The sequence below is a fragment of the Scomber scombrus genome, chromosome 23 (assembly GCF_963691925.1).
Source record: "Scomber scombrus chromosome 23, fScoSco1.1, whole genome shotgun sequence".
NCBI lineage: Eukaryota > Metazoa > Chordata > Actinopteri > Scombriformes > Scombridae > Scomber > Scomber scombrus.
In genome coordinates, this window is record NC_084992.1 from 10,210,301 (window position 1) to 10,230,041 (window position 19,741).

The following is a 19,741-nucleotide window of genomic DNA, read 5'->3' on the forward strand; positions in this document are numbered from 1 at the left end:
AAAACAGGGAAAAAAATTACTCAGAAAAACAAGGGGAAAAAATTACTCAGAAAAACTGATCCAAAAAAAATTACTCAGAAAAACAGGAAAAAAATTACTCAGAAAAACTGATCCAAAAAAATTACTCAGAAAAACAGAAATAATTACTCAGAAAAACTGATTTAAAAAAAAATTACTCAGAAAAACAGAAAAAATTACTCAGAAAAACTGATTTTAAAAAAGATTACTCAGAAAAACAGAAAAAATTACTCAGAAAAACAGGATCTGTATTTTTTTTTATTGAATGAATGCAATAAGCTTCCGTAGAAATTAACACAGAAATAATATTACAGAAAGCGAGGAGTCAAAGAAGATGTGTGTTTCACCGACTCTACGCTCTGGACCGTGCAGGCTGACCTGCAGTGGTGTCACTTCATCATGTCTGTTGTGTCGTCATGTTTTTAGTATCTTGTGATGCTACATATCCTCTCTGTATTGCACGCAGGTGTAACCACCGATACCCATGCATCTGTCCATTAGCAGGTATATCAGGTTCTTCCATGTTTGTGTGGTTCCTTCCCATGAACAGACACAGTTTTCGGCACTATATCTTAAAATCCTTATACTAATCACCAAATTGTGTTTGTCCTTGTTAGTAAAACCGATTCTGGAGTAGGCATGTTCACCAATTCATCTATACAAAGTGCTTTAAAAAGGCAGCCAAATGCTCAAATGCAAGTAGTTTGTTTCATTCTCAAAAGTTCGACTTTAATCTTGAAATATCAAATTTATTCTCAACATTTAGACTTAATTCTCAAAATGAAAGAAAAAAAATCTTCCACACATTTAAAAATAAAAAAAATGATCTGGCTCTAATATTCCTCATCCTACTTTTGTATGTTGGTGTTGCTCTGTGGGTGTGAAATATATACAATTTTAAGGAAAAAGCGGGCAAAATATCTAATCCAGGTAGTAATCAGCCCAGGTTAATCTTGCACAAAACCATCTAATTAATTAATCATATTCATTTACAATTTCATTATTTATATTTAATCATGTTTGCATCTTTATTTTTGCTCCACTTCTCGTGGAAATTGTCTGAAAACATGAAAAACACATATAAAATAATACACAAAACACTGCTAGGTTGAAGATTAAATGATTATTATTGTACAATAAGGATACAGCATACACACAGAGTGACATCTGCTCATCTCAATGAGCAAAGAACAAACCTAATCTATTAGCAGCAGACACATGAGAGTTAGAGAATCATACCCAAGACAAAGGAAAGTTAGGGCTTCAAGACATAAATGATTCTTAACATCATCCCAAAACTCAAAGCATCTAGCATATTTGGACATGAGCCAAAGTGAGTGGAAAGCAATTGGCCTTTAAAGATAACAAATAACTTTCCTCCAGACACACACACATAGTTATGCTGTAGAAAGCAGCCTCAATCTTGTATTAAATAACAAACCAACCATTTGATCATCCTTTACTTTCAAACACTTTTTTGCACCTGTTATACCTATTATCATTATTACAGAACTATATATTAATTTAACTGCAACTTGGCACTGATCAGTGACATTTAAATTCACCCAATGGAATGAAGAAAAGTCCAATTCTGATAATGATTTGTAGGTTTTAAAATTAATATGATTAATAATGTGGAGGTATGGGCTGTAGACACCAACATGCATGTCCATTACAGAAGTTCACAAAACACCTTTGTGATGCGCTGGGCAATAAGTCCTCCACAAGAACAGGTGGCCTGGGAAGACTTGTGGTAGTGTTGCCGTCCATCATAGTATCCATTATTGGTCTCAGTGTAAACCTTCCCACATGAACATTTCCATTGCTTCGGGCATTGTTGCTGAACAACTCCATACGTATTCAAGCCCTGTTGGGGCTTTTCCCCTTCAAAGTGAACAAAAGGAGCTAGGTTATAGCTATTGGGGCTGATGTTAATTGTGACTATTTTTATTCTCTGGTGCTGGCCAATCCTGCTGAAGAACGATAACGTGTTAGGAAAGCCCCACACCACTTCCACTTTTTGTGGTCGGGTCATGATCTTTGCCACATCTTTACCTGGATGGTGGATCTGCTGAAAATAAACGCTGCGGGAGGAATATTGGCCCATATAACTATTTCCTCTAGAGGAACACTGATTATATGATGTTGTGAGAACGCTGAGATTGTTACCTTCTTTACAGCACAGTCCATAGACGTCTTGGTCCTTAAACTCTTTTACATAATTTTTGTCACATAAACCAATGGTCCAGTCACAGTCTTCGGAAAGGCTAATCACCCACCTCTGAATGTTGGGAACAGACTGTGTACTCTTAAGGCGAAAGATGTGGGATGAGTTTTGTTCCAGACAATCATTATAGAAAACCTTCCTCTGGTCTTTGGACAGTGATATGCCAGCTCCCAAAGTCTGTGGGACAAAGATCAGGTCTGAACTAGTAGCAGTGAGGTCCTGGTGGTTTTCAGGGTCAACCAGAGTCAACAAAGAATAACAGAACTGGTCTGCTTGTTCCATGATCTTTTCATGACCACGTGTTATCTCCTCAACCAGTTTATCACGATCGCTGCCAGGCTCCAACCCTTTTCTCAGATTCACAACCTTGGCCTTCTCCATATCCTGATGCACCTGAGAATACATCTGCAGGAATCTGAAGGTGTCTTTCTCCTTCTGTGCCGCTTGCATGCTGCTCTTACTGGTTTTCATGGACACCATACGAGCAGAGACTGAACTCTTGACGCTGGTCAAGGCGATGTCACGCAGGTTAGTCACAGCCTCAATGAGACGCACACTACAGCGACCCAGCTTCTCTCTTTCACTTTTCTCCCACTTTTCCAGATTCTCACTTTCAACATCAGTTTTCACCAGTAAGGCCTGCAGCTCAGCACTGAGCTCTTCCATGAGCTCCTTGTGGGCTGTGGAGAAGGTCTTCATGTAGTGCAGGCGGTGCTGGTCTTCAATGGCGCAGGAAACACAGAGACAGGTCATGTCATCCAGACAGTAGTACTCCAGCAGTTTGCCATGTTGGGGGCATTTAGTGGTCCCACATAAAGCCATCGGCTCAGTCAGAGGATGAGTTTGTAGTAACACAGGAGTGGTCAGGTGGGCCTGTAGGTGCTCGACGCACATGGAGATCTCACATTTCGTACAGGTTTTTTGTGCTGGTTTCCTGTTGTCCCCTGTACACATGTCACAAAAGACAAATTGTGGATCCTTTTGTCTACTGTCAGACATGTTTTCAAAAGCCTGAGATCGATTCATTTGTTTTTTGTTGACTGTTATTGGGTGTTTAGTCCTTGGAAATCTCCTTGTTGGTCCCTGGTTGACTCTCTGTCTTGGGTTTATATTATTTGCAGCAGCCCTGAGGTCTTCGAGGTCCATTTCTCTTGAGTTGAATAAACACCTCCAGGTGTCACATGTAAACAAAAGATTGGTTCTGAAGTAAATGAAATGGCCTCAAATCAGTTGTTGACCTGTCTCCAATCCCTCAAGAGTAGACCTGGTGTGATAGTTTGAGCTCGAACACAGTGGCTCCTCAAGGTGGTATGATTTCTCAGGAAATGTACTCTTGAACTGATCTTAGTACACTATAATGTCACATGCTCATAAAAAGCCTCACCCTATGTCCTATCAGTCAAAATGGATGATAATTCACTCCAGGGAGGAGTTTAGCAATAGAGTTTACCAATAGACAACGCAGCTACCTGGGGCCCCCAATCAAAAGGGCCCCAAACAGCTACAGATTTATAATTATGTTACTATTTTAACTTATTGTTCCCCAAAATATGCAGCTGTATACTTTAACAAAATATAAGAAATATAAATATTATGCATTATTATTGATTAAAGTGTCCAGAATTAAGTAAATGTAAATACATTGTGCTGATAATACCTCTCTTTTCCCCTTCACTCGTATATAACATTTTGAATGCAGGACTTGCTTTTACAGTATGTTTACTTTTTCTACACTTGTGTGTATCTATTTGTTTCTCTGATGTGCTTACTAACACATAAACTGTGGAATAAGACAACCCAGTCAATTTGGTATAGGCTGGCTTGCTCTGATCTCAAGTGACTCAACAAGCCATTCAGATTTGATGGCCCCTCTCACGTCAGTTGGAGCTTCTTTGTTGAGTGACATGCCAGGGCCCAAAGTCTGCGGGACAAAGATCAGGTCTGAACTAGTAGCAATGAGGACGTGGTGGTTTTCAGGGTTAACCAGAGTCAAGAAAGAACAACAGAACTTGCTCCATCATCTTTTCACAATTATGTGTTATCTCTTCAACCAGTTGCTCATAATAAGCCTCACCCTATATCTTATTTTCAGCCAAAATGAATGATAATTCATGATAATTCTCCCATGGATAAGAGCTGGATACAGGACCAAAAATGGTGCCTTTTCAGTTCAATAAGAACTGCTAGCCTGGTGTATACACCTGTGTTTCTAGCTTCCAGGTTTACTTCGGGGAATGTGGCCCATTAAATATGGGCAGTAGTGTTTCTCTGACCCCACCTGCAAGTTCCCTCCAAAAAACTTCCAAGGATCTTAAAATTCATAATAGAAAGAGTCATAATTTACCTTGTTTGCAGTTTGAGGTGTCCTGCCAATAGTTTTACAGACGTCTCTTATACAGTGTTGGTCTATGGGGTAAATGTTTTTGGGCTGCATTGGGATTTTTTGCTGTTTACAGCATTATAATATATATAATTGGATCATTTCATCATCTTTCATTCTGGACTTGCTGAAGTGGACATCTCATAGATAAACCACGAAGTAAAAGTATAAATAGCTGACCATGCAAGCTGTTTTTACGGAGTGTTAATTGATGTTGACGCCCACCAGGAGGCGGGTTTGAGCAGGAAAAAAACCCAATCACACTAACAAGTTGTTGTCTGTGAGGTAAGAGACCATGCACCTTCACTAAACCACGAAAAAGATTAATAAGTAGAGGTGAAAAAAGTCTAATTATCGTCTATGCACAATCGCAGTGCTATATTTAGCCTGCTTGGTGCATTGTGAGCATTGAAGAAGGATAATTTTAGCTTAGCACTAGACAGCTACCAAAGCTAATATTTAGCATTAAACTAACATTAACACGAACAAATCGATTAATATACTCTAATGTCGGGACGAGTGGCTTTTAGCTCAGCCAATAAATAATAATTATTAACGATTCGTAACTTTATTGTTGGTATTGTTACTGTAGGCTAACATTAGCTTATCCCAGTTAGCCATGTTAAGCCCATAAAGGTCATGAACTATCATAATTAAAGATTTAAAGTTGGAGCTTATTTAGCTGCATTTCTAAAATAGTAACATTATTGATTAAACGCATCTGCCAGCTGAATGAATACAACCCTATTTTTTTGGGCTAGCAATAATTTGGATATTTGATCACTATTATTTCAGGAAAGGCAAGTTTAAGTTTATGGCACATTTCAACTACAAGGCAACTCAAAGTGCTTTATTTAAGACATTCAAAGTATTATTAAGACAATGTGCAAATGATACACTATAAAAAGACATGTAGAGTAGAAAATAAAAGTAAGCAAAGATATAATGAGATATAAAATATAAGAATAATATCAAAGTGCAGTGTAAGATGTTAATTAACAGACAGGTGACAAATTAAAGGAAAAACCAGTACAGGTCTGACTGCTTGACCCCCACATGGCATGGAAAATCAATACAAAGCTGACTGATCACCTTTATCCTTCAATGAAACATTTCTATCCTGATGGGAGTGGTCTTTTTGAGGATGACAGTGACAGTGACTGAAAGGTTTGATTAGTGTGAAACTGATGTGAACCCAGCTGAGCACCTATGGGAGATTTTGGACCTACATGTTAGACAGCGCTCTCCACCACCACCATCAAAGCACTAAATGAAGGAATATCTTTTGGAAGAATGGTGTTCATCCCTCCAGTAGAGTTCAGACACTTATTAATGCTAAGGCACATTGAAGCTGTTCTGCCCCAACACCTTAATAAGACACTTTATGTTGTCTTTTTCCCTTTAGTTTGTCATATATTTGTTTGTGGAGTGCAGAAACTGAATGTTGCTTTTCCAGGCTTAGTTTTGACTCTGGGGACAGAAGCAGACCTGTTCCAATCTGGGTTAAGGGAAAAGTTGAGGGAAACATTCTGTCTTTGCACCGCTTTTACACTTCTGAAAAAAGCGTTACACTTCATAGCAGTCTTAACTCTGTTTAAACCCTTTTTCAGATTCATGAAACTATTATGCATTATTAAGCATACTTTTCCCACATAAACCACTAAACTTGTCAAATCTGGATTAGATTAACAAAGAGACTCCAGAGAATCATTAAAAGACAGTTTCAGATTGGTGAAGCCTTTATTCTATTTGTGAAAACTAAAAAGATCTGGTCTAATGCGGTCTGGATGGATAAACAGCAGTGAAATCGCCCAGTTCATTCTGTTTTCATATGCAGAATAAAGGTTTCGCATATCTGAGAGTGGGTTTAAACAGCCTCAAGACTTTTTTCTACCACGTCTTAACACTTTTTGACAAGTTGAGTGGTGCAAAAACTGAAAATGAGTTGCTAAATATTACTTTATATTTCTTTAAACGAAGGGGGAACTTCACCCTGAATGAGACATTAACCTCTGCGTCGTGAAAACTGGTGTTTAAATGTCAGCCTGCTGTCTGGGCTGTGATGTTGTGTCTCATCATAAGTGCAAAATTCAAAATGTTACATCCCTGTTTTTGTTCTGTATATATTATTCTACCACATGCAGTCTAATGAGACTGATTAAGACTAATTTTAAGGACTACATATTTTCCCCCTAAATTTCTTAATGGCATTTTGGTAATGGGCCTTTTCTGTTTATCTTGTCTCTGCAGGAGTCATCACCACAGAAGACAAAGATGAGGCAGACAGCTAACATAGGGCCTCCAAGGATCAGACAAAATCCTCCTAACGCTCATGGAGAGACTCCGACAATATCAAAAAGGGACTTTGCGCCATCTGCTTTCAACCTGAACCAGAGCAGTGCTGTGTGCCTCCCCCTGGTCTCTGAGAGTCAGAGGCTCATATGGGTAAACTCGAACCAGATCGACCTGCAGCTGGATGGTGCAGCAGAACTCGAAAAGGCTTTCGACAAGTTTCCATACTTGACGCCGACACAGACAGAAGGGCTGGCGCAGCGCTGCTCCCTACACCCAGACCAGGTGAAGGTGTGGTTCATGCTACAGAGGCTCCGCTACGGCATCAGCTGGGACTATAAAGACATCTGCGAGATCCGGGGGAAGTTCAAATCAAACCTGGGAAAGGAAGAGCAGCAGAACGGGATGAGAAAAGAGGTAAAAGAAGATAGTGGAGAGATGAAGGTGCAGGAAAAAGAGGTGAAGGAGCGTGGTGAGATTAAGGCAGGAGAGGTGAGGGAGGAAATGGAGAAAGGGAAGAAAAAGCGAAAAAGGAATACATCGACCAACAGGATGAGAAAGAAGAGAACAAATCAGCAGGAGGAGGGTGTCACAGAGGGAGCAGGAGGCGTAGAAATAAGAAGAGATAAAGTTGAGAGGCAGTGGCAAACATCTACCCCGACATCGCTTTTCACCAGAAAGAAAAAGGAAGCTAAAGCAAAGCAAAGATTGCCACCCCTCTACGAGTGGCCAGCTCAGAAGAGCTTTGTGGTGCCCGATGAGAGGCTGGATGCAAGTTCTCCGCTCATCCTCCAAGCTTTTGAAGCACCTCCACTGACCGAACTGCAGGGAATAGTTCACAGCTTCCCCTCCTCCGCCTCAAATGTTACTGCGACCCCTGTGAACGGCGGCTTTGATGAGAAACCAGAAATGGAAGCTCAACCGCAGGGAGGACTACACGAAGAGTTTACAAACGACGACAGCACCGTCACTGATGTGAGCCAACTGAGGGATTACATAATGAACAGTAATCCTGTCGTCGCAGACGTCTCTCAAGAGTACTCTCAAGAGGTGTACGCACTCCCCACTCGGATCCGCTGGCGAACGAAAACGCAGACCCAGCTGGCGATGATGAAGGTGGCTTTTGCGCGCTGCCAGTATCCAGACAGCGAGTGCTACAACATGCTGTCGGAGGAGATTGGCGTTCCCCGCTACGTGTTGGTGCAGTGGTTCGGCGACATGCGCTATTACATCAAGAGAGGAAAGCCACGCTGGATGAATGAGGAGCAGCACAGCCAAGCGCTGGCCAACATCAGGTACAGGCAGTTACTAAAAGCGCTGGAGAAGGAGCAGTCAAGCGAGGGCGACCGAAAACCAACTATAAAGATGAAGCTGGAGACGGGCAAAAGCTACAGTGATGGTGAAAGTGTGCAGGTGCCTTTGGAGTAGAAATAATGCCACAACGTCTGTGCATAAAAATCCCACAAAAGGGAATGAAGATGAATCATTTATGAACGTTTGGAAAAGTTTGTGCATTTTTAGTTAGATCAAGTTGTTTGTTATGGAGTTGAACTTTAAGACGCGTTCTTGTGAATTTACACGTTCTGTCATAAGGAGAAAAAAAAGTTTTATTAATGTTATTGTGATTATTTAATATGTTTAACATGGTTGTACAGCATTTTCCAATGGTTCTTATTTGCATTCTACAAAGATTGTTAATGATCTTTTCATGTGATTGTACATGAAGGCGTTCCTTTGTGCTGTGCAGACTTCTTTTGTTATTCAAGTAAAACACTTTCATTGCTTGTTTAAAAATGGCTCTTATTTTAGTCATATTCCACACACAAAAGCATTCATAAACTATGAAATAAATTATATATATATATACTGTAATACTTAATTTTACAAAGAGTTTTAGTTCATGTCTTAAATACAGTGTTCAGTTATCACCTGTAATTTCAGAGCTGATAGAAGGAGACTTTCACTTACAACACAATCAAGTTTATGTTTATTATGTAGAATATATTGCACAGAAAATAAGTACATTAATAGCTATGGAATTCACTCTCATGTTACCCGACATACATTATAAAGCTACCATAGTTGCTAAATACAGTTTCTAACACAATCATATAAGATGCGTTTCTCTTTTTTTTGTCCAACTCATTCTTTTTACAACCTGAAATCATCAAAATGTTAAAGGTTCACTGTTATACAATCACCACATAAAAGAGCATCACTGTTATTAATACCACCTTAACAGGTGTTCATGTTTATTTTCTCCCTCTTAAGGAGGTAAACTAATTTAGACAACACCCTGGCTACCAAATGAGAAGCTCATTACTCGGAGTGAACTCAGAAGAATCCGTATTATAATATCAGATGTCTCTCTCTCAGCTCTGTCAGTTCCAGTTGGCGGTGTACTCTCCCCTCTGTGGCTGCCAAAGCTCAGCGCCTTCGATAATGCGGCGGATCATGGAGGCAGTAGTGATGAGCAGGTGTCCGGCGGCCTGAAGGAGGGTGGAGGCAACACGAAGAGTCTCTCTGGAAGAAAACAAGGTGTCATCGGTTACATTTTGTATTGATAATGTGCTGCAAAGACTCTCCACTATCTTCTGAATGAGAGGTTAAAACGATATATAGAGGATATAGTTAAACAAGAAGATATGTCAGATTAAAGAGGACATTAATTCTACTTCCCCTCGGCTCACCTGATGACTTTCTTGGGCCCCAGACACTGAAAATCAGCGCTGACGGAGTACAGGCCTTGAAATGTGGCCTTCACGCTCAGGGAGCCGAACAGGTCCCTTGGGCTGATTCGGTAAAGGTCAAAGGTGACGCGGGCGATGTCCTTTCCTGTCCGAGGCTTGTTGTAGTCTTGAGATCTGGAAACTATTGCACCCTGGAGGGGATCAGAGGCAACAGTCAAATATATTAAATGTCCCAAACTCACAGGAGCCTCTCAGTTACAACTTAAATACATATAATGCTGTTTAATTCTTTGGTTGATCGTACCACTTGTGGTGTCCATGTCTGTCCGGGCTCCAGAGCCATGAGCATGGTGTTGTCGGCCAGGGTCATGAGGAACTCCTCAGAGTCCACCTCGGTACCGTCCTCCTCACACACCAGAGACAGAGACAGTGCAGAGAGGGACAGCAGCAACGCTTGGCATACCTACAGCACAGATTCAAGGGAGAAAAAATGCCTTGATGTCTTAAATAGTGAACATCCTCTTGTTTTCACTGTAATTTTACTTGTTTACAGTATATATACATATATAAAGTTAAGTAAGAATGAGATGATAATGTGTGAATAACATACAGAAATTAGAAAAGCAGGAACTCCAATACACGTTGTACGACATGTTTCACCGTCATCTCATCTAATTCTACGGACTGTTACTCTCATGTTAGAGTTCAGTAGTGAGGACTTAAACTAAAACCGTCTGAAACTAAACTAAAGACTGCACTAAATTGCAATTTAAGCCACTTTAAATTGGTCTGCGGTTGAAAATATGACTCATGTTAAAGGTAATACTATGCAGTATGTCGCTGTGCAAACTCATACAAGAGTAATCCCTCTCAATCATCACTTATGACCCATTAGGAGCGTATGGTTTTTCTTATTATTTCGCTGTGTTCGGGACATTTTTCAGTGTCAATATTTAGGCAGTAGGTGTGTAGCACCCAGCCAATAACAGCGCAGAGGTGTGAGGTTGAGACCAGGTTACATCACTGTCTCCATCTCTCTCCTCTGCTACACTTTGCTCTCTGTCTCTGTCATAGATGTATAAAGAGCTGCATGTGTGTGTGTCTGTTTGACCGTAGGCAGGACTGAGCTACACATACACAGAGCAGCGAGGCCCCAGGAGAAAGGATGAAGCTCTGCATCCTGTCCGGCAGTATGGCACCCTTCTACAGGGTTGTGCGGAAGTGTGAGTGTTTATTTAAAACAATGAGAAAAAGATTTTATCGAACTAATTCACTGCTTTGTTCTCACTATCGCTGCTGCCCTTCTTCATTCACTCTCTAACTCACTTGACCACTGCTGCTCTCTCTGTCTCTCTCTCTCTCTCTCTCTGTCTCTCTCTCTCTCTCTCTCTCTCTCTCTCTCTCTCTCTCTCTCTCTCTCTCTCTCTCTCTCTCTCTCTCTCTCTCAGGGGAAAACTTTGAATTTTAAAGCTACACTTCACATGTCTTATCTCTGAATCAGTCTGAGTGCAACCTCCTGACCTCATGTGATCATCTATTTGACGTAATCGGTTCCTTGAGATAATGAAACATCCCGTCAGAAGATTTTGGACCATTATCTTTTAATAATGTATAGACTTTGTTACCCTGTTTTAAATATATACATTTTTATGCCTTATTATTATTATTATTATTATTATCAACCAAAACCAAGAGGAGAGAACACATGAGTCCAGTTTTAGCTGATCTGCACTGACTTCCTGTAAGTTTCAGAATTGACTTTAAGGCCCTTAAAGCCGTTAATGAGCTAGGATCAAGCTACATGGTTAACTCCCTTGTTAACTATTTGTCTTCAAAAACACTGAGATCATCTGCTGCTGGTTTATTGGAGGCTCACAGCAACAGCAGAGAGAAAATCGTGGATGTCAGCATTTTAAGCTACTTTTACTATGTACTATTTTATTATTATTTAACTCTTAGATTCTTATATTAATTTATGTTTTTATTTCTTTCTTCTTTCTTTTCTGTTCTTTAAAATAAAAACTTTCTGATGGTCCTTTTATGTTCCTTTTATGTTCCTTTAATGTGACGCACTTGGTGTATCATGTAATTTATTGTGTTGTAAAGCACTTAAGCTGCATTTATTGTATGAAAGGTGCTATACAAATAAAGTTATTATTATTCTTCTTATTATTGAACTTACTTTTATTATCACCATTTGTTTTACATTTTCTTCTTCTCTAACATCATTTTTAGTGTTGTTTTCCCCCTCTTCTTTTTTGTTGTATATATAATAGAAACAGTTATATAACCTGATCTGAATCTGCATCTGTTATTCTTCCCATTGTTTTTGTTTTAGGGTCACGCTCACCCTCTCTTTCAGCTCCTCCAGGGTTCCAGCGGTGATGCCCTTCTTGGTCTCCCTGTTTTGACTGCACACCCTGAACGGTCGCTGTGGCGGCGACCAAACTCGCTTGGTTACGGATCTGAGGGCGGATAAGATAGAAAAGTGATTCAATTGTTAAATATGTTGGACTGGGTGTAATAAACGCTCTGTGTGGATCTTCTGAGAGTTTCACAGCAGGCATTTTGACTCGTATCACGGCTGTTACTGAAAACATAAACGATGGCATGACTGTTTACATATAGTCAATATTTATGACAGTGTGAGAGTGATTTTCCTACATTAGATTAGAAATCTTTTTTCATACCTCACACTGTTTCTACCCCTACTTCTCAGTAAACCAGGCTTGAAAAACACTTAAAAACATCAGAATATTAGCTTTTTTTTCTCATTTTGGGAGCTCCAAAAGCTTCACTGTGTTGTTTAGGTTGTTACTCAAATGTATCGTGAGGCAAATCAATACATATGAAACTGATTCTTCACTTACTTGAGAAATGAAGACGTGGTATCCATTCTGGTCGGTGTCTTGCTCTTCTCACAGCCTTGATATATTTTTGTTGGTTAGTTTTTAGTGAGATCAACTGTAATAATGTCAGCACTGCTTGTATTTGACCCAGCAGGTGGACTTTGCTCTGAACATGGTGATCATTCAGATACAGAACAGCACAGGGCAATGTTCATCAGGCCTCTCTCTCTCTCTGTGTGTGTGTGTGTGTGTGTGTGTGTGTGTGTGTGTGTGTGTGTGTGTGTGTGTGTGTGTGTGTGTGTGTGTTTGTGTGGAGAGATATCCTCCTCTCATCTGCCAATTAAAATATTTATTGCATGCATTGCGTACTGGATTTTTAATGCCTGAGGGTTGTTGCACAAAACCTAGATAGTGGATTAAACTGGGATTTATCCTGGCTCGATTTGGCTGGGACTCGGTTGCACCAAAGCAGAGGCAGATAAATGACCATGTAGATTTATTCTGTGCTGTTATCCTGCTCCAGACCAGGTTTCATTAATCCTGGTGTCTTATTTATTCAGTCAGCTGCCACTCCGATCAGAAATAAATGTGTGTTATTTTATTTTATGGTCTTCTGTAGATTATGTATCCTGTCATTAAGTAGCTATAACGATCATCATTTTTTATAATCATACATGTCAATCATTATTAGTTAGGCTTACTGTCCTATCGTTTAAGTCTGTGGTACATACTGTACTGCTGTCAGAGGTTTGATGAATATATTACTGCAGTTTTTTAATTGATTAGAAACGGCTGATGAAGCAAAGGTGGATTCAAAGAAGTCAAAAATGCATTCATGCTCATTGTAACAGTAACATTTCAAGATATTTACTTGATTTGACTCATTTGGATGGCTGAAGCTTCATATTAGCTTCAGATAAACTTTTAAATACATTTATGCACAGAAAGAGGCTTGTGGATTTTATCCCCCCATTATTGTAAATGCATTATAAAGGGATTTTCAAATGGCCAGTATGAAGAGGAGGAATGATTACAGCAAGAATCAAATATTAAAGTGTTCATTTGGGCACCTGGTTGTTGTTTTAAGGCAGATAAATCCTTTAACTTTACAGGGTATTAAAATTGCAAATATGCTTCTTTATATTTTTAGCATTTTCTGTGGGCAAATAACAGTTTTTTAATTGTACATTATTCTTATTTATATGCTTATTAAAATGCTCTGACATTTCGCACACCATTCCGTCTTATTTCCTACTACATTTTCTTTTCTTTTTAACCATTTTTTAACAAAAACACAACATGTTTACAAACAAGTGAAGTACATTAGGACTGAGGACTGTTACGTCATATCCTCGGAACACAAGTGGGAGCACTCGTTTTAATATCTTAGAGTGTTGGCGTGGGCGCGGTTCTATAAACGGACCTCTGAATCCCGCTAAAACGACTAAGCACCGCCCATTCGGCACACGCGTTATTAATAATCGAGCGGCTCATGTTGATGCCGTGAACGCGGGAGGATGAGAGGCAGAAAGTTTTTGGTAGAAGTGTCGCTAGCTTTTTTGGGGGGTATTGACGTCGGCGCTGATGTTTAACGACAGGTTTAAGCGCTAACTCCGGTCATCGGGAGAGTTAGTAAACATTATCAAAGCGGTTTCTTCTTTAAAAATATAACATCACAAAGTGTGCTTACGCCGGTCGGCTTTGTAGCACACTCAGGAAGCAATCTGTAAAGGTTGCTAAGCTAACCTTACTTATTGTCCTATTTTTCACAAAATGGCAACCAGGAAACCCAAGCAAAGTGGTAAGTGTTAATAGTAAATGTGTGTGTGTGTGTGTATATATATAATCTGTCACGGTGGCAGGTGTGGCTGTCATATCACATAATTACCCCTGCAGGCAGTAAGAAGTGCCCTGTGTGCAGAGACAGAGGGGCAGATAAGACAGCTGATGATCGCCTAAATAAACTCCTGCACTCACAATCACTGACAACTACAACAGCTGGAGAGCAGAGTAGAGCATAATATTTAATCCTGCATGATTTAGCCTGAATTTGGAGCCATTGCCTCTTATTTTTTATGTTGTGTCCAAGTCTTAAAACAACAATCAGGTGCCTAGAAGAGCAGCAAAAGAGTTTTTTTGTATCATGGTAATCATTCTTCCTGATCATACACCCTCTTAACATCCAATGTCTTGGATGGAAATGCATTTAAACGTTCATATCCAATCCAATCCACTTTATTTATATAGCACGATTTTAACAAACACAAGGTTTTCCAAAGTGCTGGAACATATAAAACACAATAAATAGATAACACAATAGAAGCACAATAAAAAGATAAAGTACACAAAAGAAAGGTAAAAGCAATAAAATACACTGTATACACATACAATCAAAACCCTACATGGTGTCAAAAGCCAAAGAAAAGAGGGTATATATATATAAGGGTTCAGCAGTCTAAGTTAGTCATATTGGGTGGATATCTGCCACATTTAGTCTTTCTAGCTTCAAATTTCCTCTTTGTGTTTCCCTGTTGAGCTGTGATGGAAATATAGTAACAAAAAGAGGGATTTTGGCACTAAAAAGACTGTACTGTTGAACAATATCTACTTGATTTGGCTCATTTGGACGACTGAAGCTTCATATTAGCTTCAACTTTTAAATACATTTATAAGACAGAAGGAGACTTGTGGATTGTATCCGCCATCATTGTAAATGCATTATGAAGGGATTTTTAAATGGCCAGTATGAACAGGAGGAATGATTGCTCATACAGGGTTCAACGTTTCCGCTGTGTACCTTGGAGCTAGACTCAGACGTGCCTTAAAAGTGTTGCTAAAATTCTAAAATAAACTCTAAAACAAACAGGGAGCCAGTAGAGAGAAGCCAGGATTGGGTTGATGTGATGTCATCTCTTAAAACAACAACATCTGGAGAGCAGAGCAGCATAATATTTAATCCTGTCTGTATTTGGAGCCACTGTCTCTTATTTTTATGTGTTGTCTCCTCCTCCTCCTCCACAGATGCCGGCCTTCCTTTTGCTGCACTCCAGCTGCTGGCCCCGCCTGTGCGTCTGGTTTCTGCAGCCCTCTGGAAAGTGATGAAGCAGAGGGATGTGATGCAGTACGGGGCCGTGGAGGAGTTTGTGACCTCAGCCTGTGAGACCGTCCCCGGCCTGCTCACCTTAAGACATCAGGGGAAACTGGCGCTGGGACTGAGAGCACGGGTGAGTTTCACAAGAGAAGTTAAATCAGACTTTAAGTCTCTTTTATTTTTCTCTGTTTCATTTTTACAGATATATTGTTACCTTTTGTATTTAATTATTATCTGCATGAATTCTTTCCAGTTAATCTTGGAGCTGTGCCACGCACAATCGGATGCAAAGGTGATTGAGACGCACCTGAAAAGGATCCGTGCACCTGCCCCCCCTTCACACTCCTCAGCTCCTACCGTGGTAAATAAGATTCAGTGTTAAAAATTTAATTGAACTGTCTTTTTTTCTCACTATGAACGCACCCACAACCATTTTAACTACCTATTTTATTCCAAACAAAGACTCCACCAGATGATATTACTGATTATTTGTGCACTATTTAGTTTGAAGATGTGTTTAATCAGTGAAATCATCTCATTCAGTCTTTGGTTAGAACAAAAACTGCTGCATTACAACCACTGAGTAGATGCTGGAGACCATTACGAATCAGCGCTTTGATGTGGATATTTTTTGGGCACGACTATTTGTGTATTCATACTGTATTTAAACTAGGAGTCAGTGAGGGTTACGTGATCTGTGATGATTGAATTTAGTAGTAAGTTGGATATTGTGGTTAACCAGATAGACATTCATTACTGATTTCACTTCAAACACTAAGATCAGAAAAGTTCAGAACTCAATCTTTGATACAAAAGATAACATTTAAGTTATATTATGACTTTACAGTAAAAAAAAAAAAACACATGTATCTTCCAGTTCTACCACTCAAACATTTTATGTATGTTTAAATCTTTGTGTGCACTCCATAGGATCATCTGACAAGTGTTTTTTGAAACCCGTGTGCTACAAACTGTACTTTTTTTTATTGTTGTTCCGTCTCCTAGAAGAAGGATTTGAAAATTATGAACACAGTCGAACGTTTCCATGCATTGGTTCAAACGCTGCTAACAGAACCTGCAGAGAGAGAACAGTTCTTCAAGGTGAGTCCCTCTCTTCAAAAGTGTTCACAATCACAGGACCACAACAGCTAATTTCCAGCTCTATGATAAGATTATTTCAGAGTTAATGTATATAGGTATTTAACGGACAACTGTTCCTATTTTCCCTTCTGATAGGAGGAGTTTCCCGTGGATTATGGTCCCACGTTTGACCAGGAACTGGAGAAGCTGCTGTGGGAGTTTCTAATTCGACTGGACCAGATGCTCCCTGTTCCTAATTTAGCTCAGGTAGAGAGCGTGTTTAAGGAAAAACTTCCCTTGTTTTGTTACTGCTTCTGTAAAAAGCCAACTCTGTCCATTGTATAATTATATAACTTTATCATTTTACATGTATAATTTGCACTGGATGAATATGAAAGCTGTTGTTATTATAGCTTTTAATCTTTAAATATATTTTGACTGAATTTAAGGCAGAAAACTTTTTTTTTTTTTTAAATCATTTGTTTCTAGACTGTGTCGTGGCTCAGTGATGCCCCCCCTGTCCTGGAGGAGTGTGCACGAGCAGCCACCCAACCCCAGCTCCTGGAGATTTTGCTTAAGCATCAAACCTGTCTAGGTCACCTGGAGACAGCAGGTACGTAATCATTTGTTAGCGTCTTGGAAGGATGACCTCGACAGCAAGATCTTCGGTTTAGATTCCTAATAATTTCTGTTATTCACATGCTGTCGCTTTGCTTTTCACAGCATCACTCCCTCCAAACATGGGAGACTCCATCCTGGCTTCACTCTCTCTGCCGCCCTCTGGAAGAGTCCCTTCAAACCAACCAACAGGACCCAGAAAGTCTTTTGAGTCTAATGGCACACAGATAAAAGACAATACACCATTTATTACACCTGTTATTGGACTAATATCTAATGACGATGTTCCTTTTTTGAAACATCGTAAAGAGATGGCCAGCTCAAAAGGAGCCACAAGTGTGAACTTTTACTCAAAGCAGAGCCCAAAATTTACATCTCTTAAACCGAAGCAAAAGTCCAAAGATGATGGAGAGAAAGAGGATGGCCAGCAGGCGGAGAAGGAGGAGGAGAGGAATTCCCCGAAAAGAAGCAATGGAGTGAAACGCAAGCAGCCTGACGGAAGAGAGAGTGCGTCTGAAGAAGAGGATGAAGTGTTATGCGTAAGAACACCTGTGAAAATGAGAATGAGCGGAAGTTCGAGGTATGGTGGAAGTGCCCAGAGAGTAAACGAGAGTGAAAAAGACAGAGCGGAAACCGGAAAAGATGAGGGGTGTAAAGCAACGGCCCTGGAAACCCGTATGAAGCAGCTGGGCGTCAGAACGCTGCACCTACCCGAAGATCCATCCCTCCGCTCCATTTTTGTTTCGTGTCTCAACAGCCAGCCTAAAGTTATTATCGAAAAACTGTCAGTGACTCCTGCCGGCGTTAAGGTGACTGATCGAGGAGGACATTCCTCATACAAGCATCAGCAGAGAAGGAAATCACCCGTCAAAGCCCCCACACATAAAAGCAACCAACCTCAAAAGCTTGACTCAGACTTTCCTGGCTTGGATGATAAAGAGTAAGAGGCATAAAATGTGTTAGGATTTTTGTTAATGAGCTTTTCCTCAACTCTGCGCTGGATTCTTGTAATTAATTTGATTAAAACGTGAGTCTGTTCTTTTGTACGAAACATATCAGGTATCATTGCAGTTCCAGGTTTATTATGGTTGTTTGGGCTCACTGACCTAGATATTTTAAGTAAAGCCTGCTTTGACACACTCATCCATATAATACATAATGTTTTACACAATAAATGCAACTGATATAGTCAAATTTTTCCTGTTTCATTTGTTTTTTCTCTCTTTGTCAGATAGTATCAATAATGTACTCTTATCATCATAATTTAGCTGCATTTTAACGTTTCCTGATTGTCTTTAGACTCATTTTAAGGCTCTCTAAAGGTTCACTTCTCCTTAAGCATTCACCATTTATCAACCACTGAAACTATGACTTCATGATTTAATCATATTATTGTCTCTACTTGACAGAAATCACCCCGTATTACCGAGTCTAAGCAGCTCCTCCTCTCACCAGCGGAGTCACACAGGTGAATTTACAAATGCAGTTAAACAGCAGGCAGGGGATATTTTGAATAACTCATATGAAGCAACGATGAATAATGAGCTGCGGTTATTTAACAACTGTGCTTCCCTTCATGTTTAGAGACGTCGGTCCCGCCAGGTGACGGCGAAGATTACGTGGCTGATTCTGAAGATGAGGCGACAAAGAACTTTAAAGGCAGAGTACGTATCCTCAAAACATGAGGCAGTGAAAACGATTAAGCATTTGTTTGAGGAAAGATTTCTATTCTAAAAATGATTGTAGCTTAATTAAAAAAACTATCGTCTGAGCCTCCGTAATGTGGAATCTTGCAAATGTTTCAATCAAGTCTTAGACAATATATTAACTTGCAGTACAGTATTTTAATATCGAGAACTTTGTGCTTCCTTCAGTGTTTAATAATGGACTCTGTCTCCCTCAGCTGTTTGTGAAGCGCTACTACAAAACCAAACACGGCACTTATGTACCAACTCTGAGGGAGTACTGGAAACCCGGGATGACACGGAGGGATTTGGCCCCTCGCACTAAACGCAGATGATGACACGGATCTTCGATGCCAAGTTCAGTGTTGGGAAACCGCCAGGAAAATACCAGAAGACTCACTGGTTTTCTCCTCAAGCTATATAAACTGAAAGCAAAAAATTTAGTTTAAAAAAAAAAAAGATAGTTACCTTTGTATTGTTTTGTTTTCATTGTAATATGAATTTCAACTGAGGGTTGATTTTTTTTATTTAAATAAGCTGTCTGTCATAGAAAACAAGCCCTTATCCCTGATTATGAGCATTATCATGAAGGCTAAACTGTTACTTTAGTTCATGAATTTTTCTGTTACTGTAAATAAATTATTATGATCAAACTTATAAATATTTTAAACCTGAAATGTATTACATGCTTAATCAATAAAGGGTTTTTTTTAACCTATGTGACTGTCTGTCACACCCAAATAATGGCAAAAACTACAGAATTCTGTTCATTTTCTCTAATTTAAGATCATCACATAGACTCACAGCCATC

The 19,741-nt window shown here is 39.7% G+C and overlaps 4 protein-coding genes across 4 annotated transcripts; 2 read left to right on the forward strand and 2 right to left on the reverse strand.

Moving 5' to 3' along the window:
- Window positions 1-1,690: 1,690 nt before the first annotated feature.
- LOC134005525 (tripartite motif-containing protein 16-like) lies at window positions 1,691-3,244 on the reverse strand. The gene has a single exon (XM_062444449.1). The coding sequence runs from the start codon at window positions 3,242-3,244 to the stop codon at window positions 1,691-1,693; it is 1,554 nt and encodes a 517-aa protein (XP_062300433.1).
- A 1,657-nt stretch (window positions 3,245-4,901) lies between these two features.
- homezb (homeobox and leucine zipper encoding b) lies at window positions 4,902-8,794 on the forward strand. Its single transcript, XM_062444323.1, has 2 exons — window positions 4,902-4,910; window positions 6,876-8,794. Exon 2 carries the CDS (start codon window positions 6,900-6,902, stop codon window positions 8,343-8,345), a length of 1,446 nt encoding a protein of 481 aa, XP_062300307.1. The 5' UTR covers window positions 4,902-4,910; window positions 6,876-6,899; the 3' UTR covers window positions 8,346-8,794.
- A 93-nt stretch (window positions 8,795-8,887) lies between these two features.
- On the reverse strand, window positions 8,888-12,631 carry cideb (cell death inducing DFFA like effector b). Its single transcript, XM_062444325.1, has 5 exons — window positions 12,478-12,631; window positions 11,958-12,072; window positions 9,912-10,070; window positions 9,608-9,798; window positions 8,888-9,440 (listed from the first exon to the last, which is right to left on the reverse strand). The coding sequence occupies exons 1-5, from the start codon at window positions 12,501-12,503 to the stop codon at window positions 9,299-9,301; spliced, it is 633 nt and encodes a 210-aa protein (XP_062300309.1). The 5' UTR covers window positions 12,504-12,631; the 3' UTR covers window positions 8,888-9,298.
- A 1,350-nt stretch (window positions 12,632-13,981) lies between these two features.
- On the forward strand, window positions 13,982-19,628 carry tinf2 (TERF1 (TRF1)-interacting nuclear factor 2). The gene is made up of 10 exons (XM_062444322.1): window positions 13,982-14,257; window positions 15,478-15,680; window positions 15,801-15,908; window positions 16,553-16,648; window positions 16,784-16,894; window positions 17,117-17,240; window positions 17,351-18,185; window positions 18,655-18,713; window positions 18,830-18,909; window positions 19,149-19,628. Exons 1-10 carry the CDS (start codon window positions 14,230-14,232, stop codon window positions 19,263-19,265), a joined length of 1,761 nt encoding a protein of 586 aa, XP_062300306.1. The 5' UTR covers window positions 13,982-14,229; the 3' UTR covers window positions 19,266-19,628.
- Window positions 19,629-19,741: the final 113 nt, after the last annotated feature.

Bases quoted from the DNA above. Each gene is read 5' to 3' on its own strand.
- LOC134005525 (XM_062444449.1), bottom strand. From the start codon at position 3,244: ATGTCTGACAGTAGACAAAAGGATCCACAATTTGTCTTTTGTGACATG.
- homezb (XM_062444323.1), top strand. From the start codon at position 6,900: ATGAGGCAGACAGCTAACATAGGGCCTCCAAGGATCAGACAAAATCCT.
- cideb (XM_062444325.1), bottom strand. From the start codon at position 12,503: ATGGATACCACGTCTTCATTTCTCAA. The intron at 10,071-11,957 runs GTGAGCGTGACC...TCTGTGCTGTAG, and splicing joins TGGAGGAGCTGAAAGAGAGG to GTATGCCAAGCGTTGCTGCT. The intron at 9,799-9,911 runs GTACGATCAACC...GATCCCCTCCAG, and splicing joins AGACATGGACACCACAAGTG to GGTGCAATAGTTTCCAGATC.
- tinf2 (XM_062444322.1), top strand. From the start codon at position 14,230: ATGGCAACCAGGAAACCCAAGCAAAGTG. The intron at 18,186-18,654 runs GTAAGAGGCATA...TCTACTTGACAG, and splicing joins CCTGGCTTGGATGATAAAGA to AAATCACCCCGTATTACCGA. The intron at 18,910-19,148 runs GTACGTATCCTC...TGTCTCCCTCAG, and splicing joins CAAAGAACTTTAAAGGCAGA to CTGTTTGTGAAGCGCTACTA.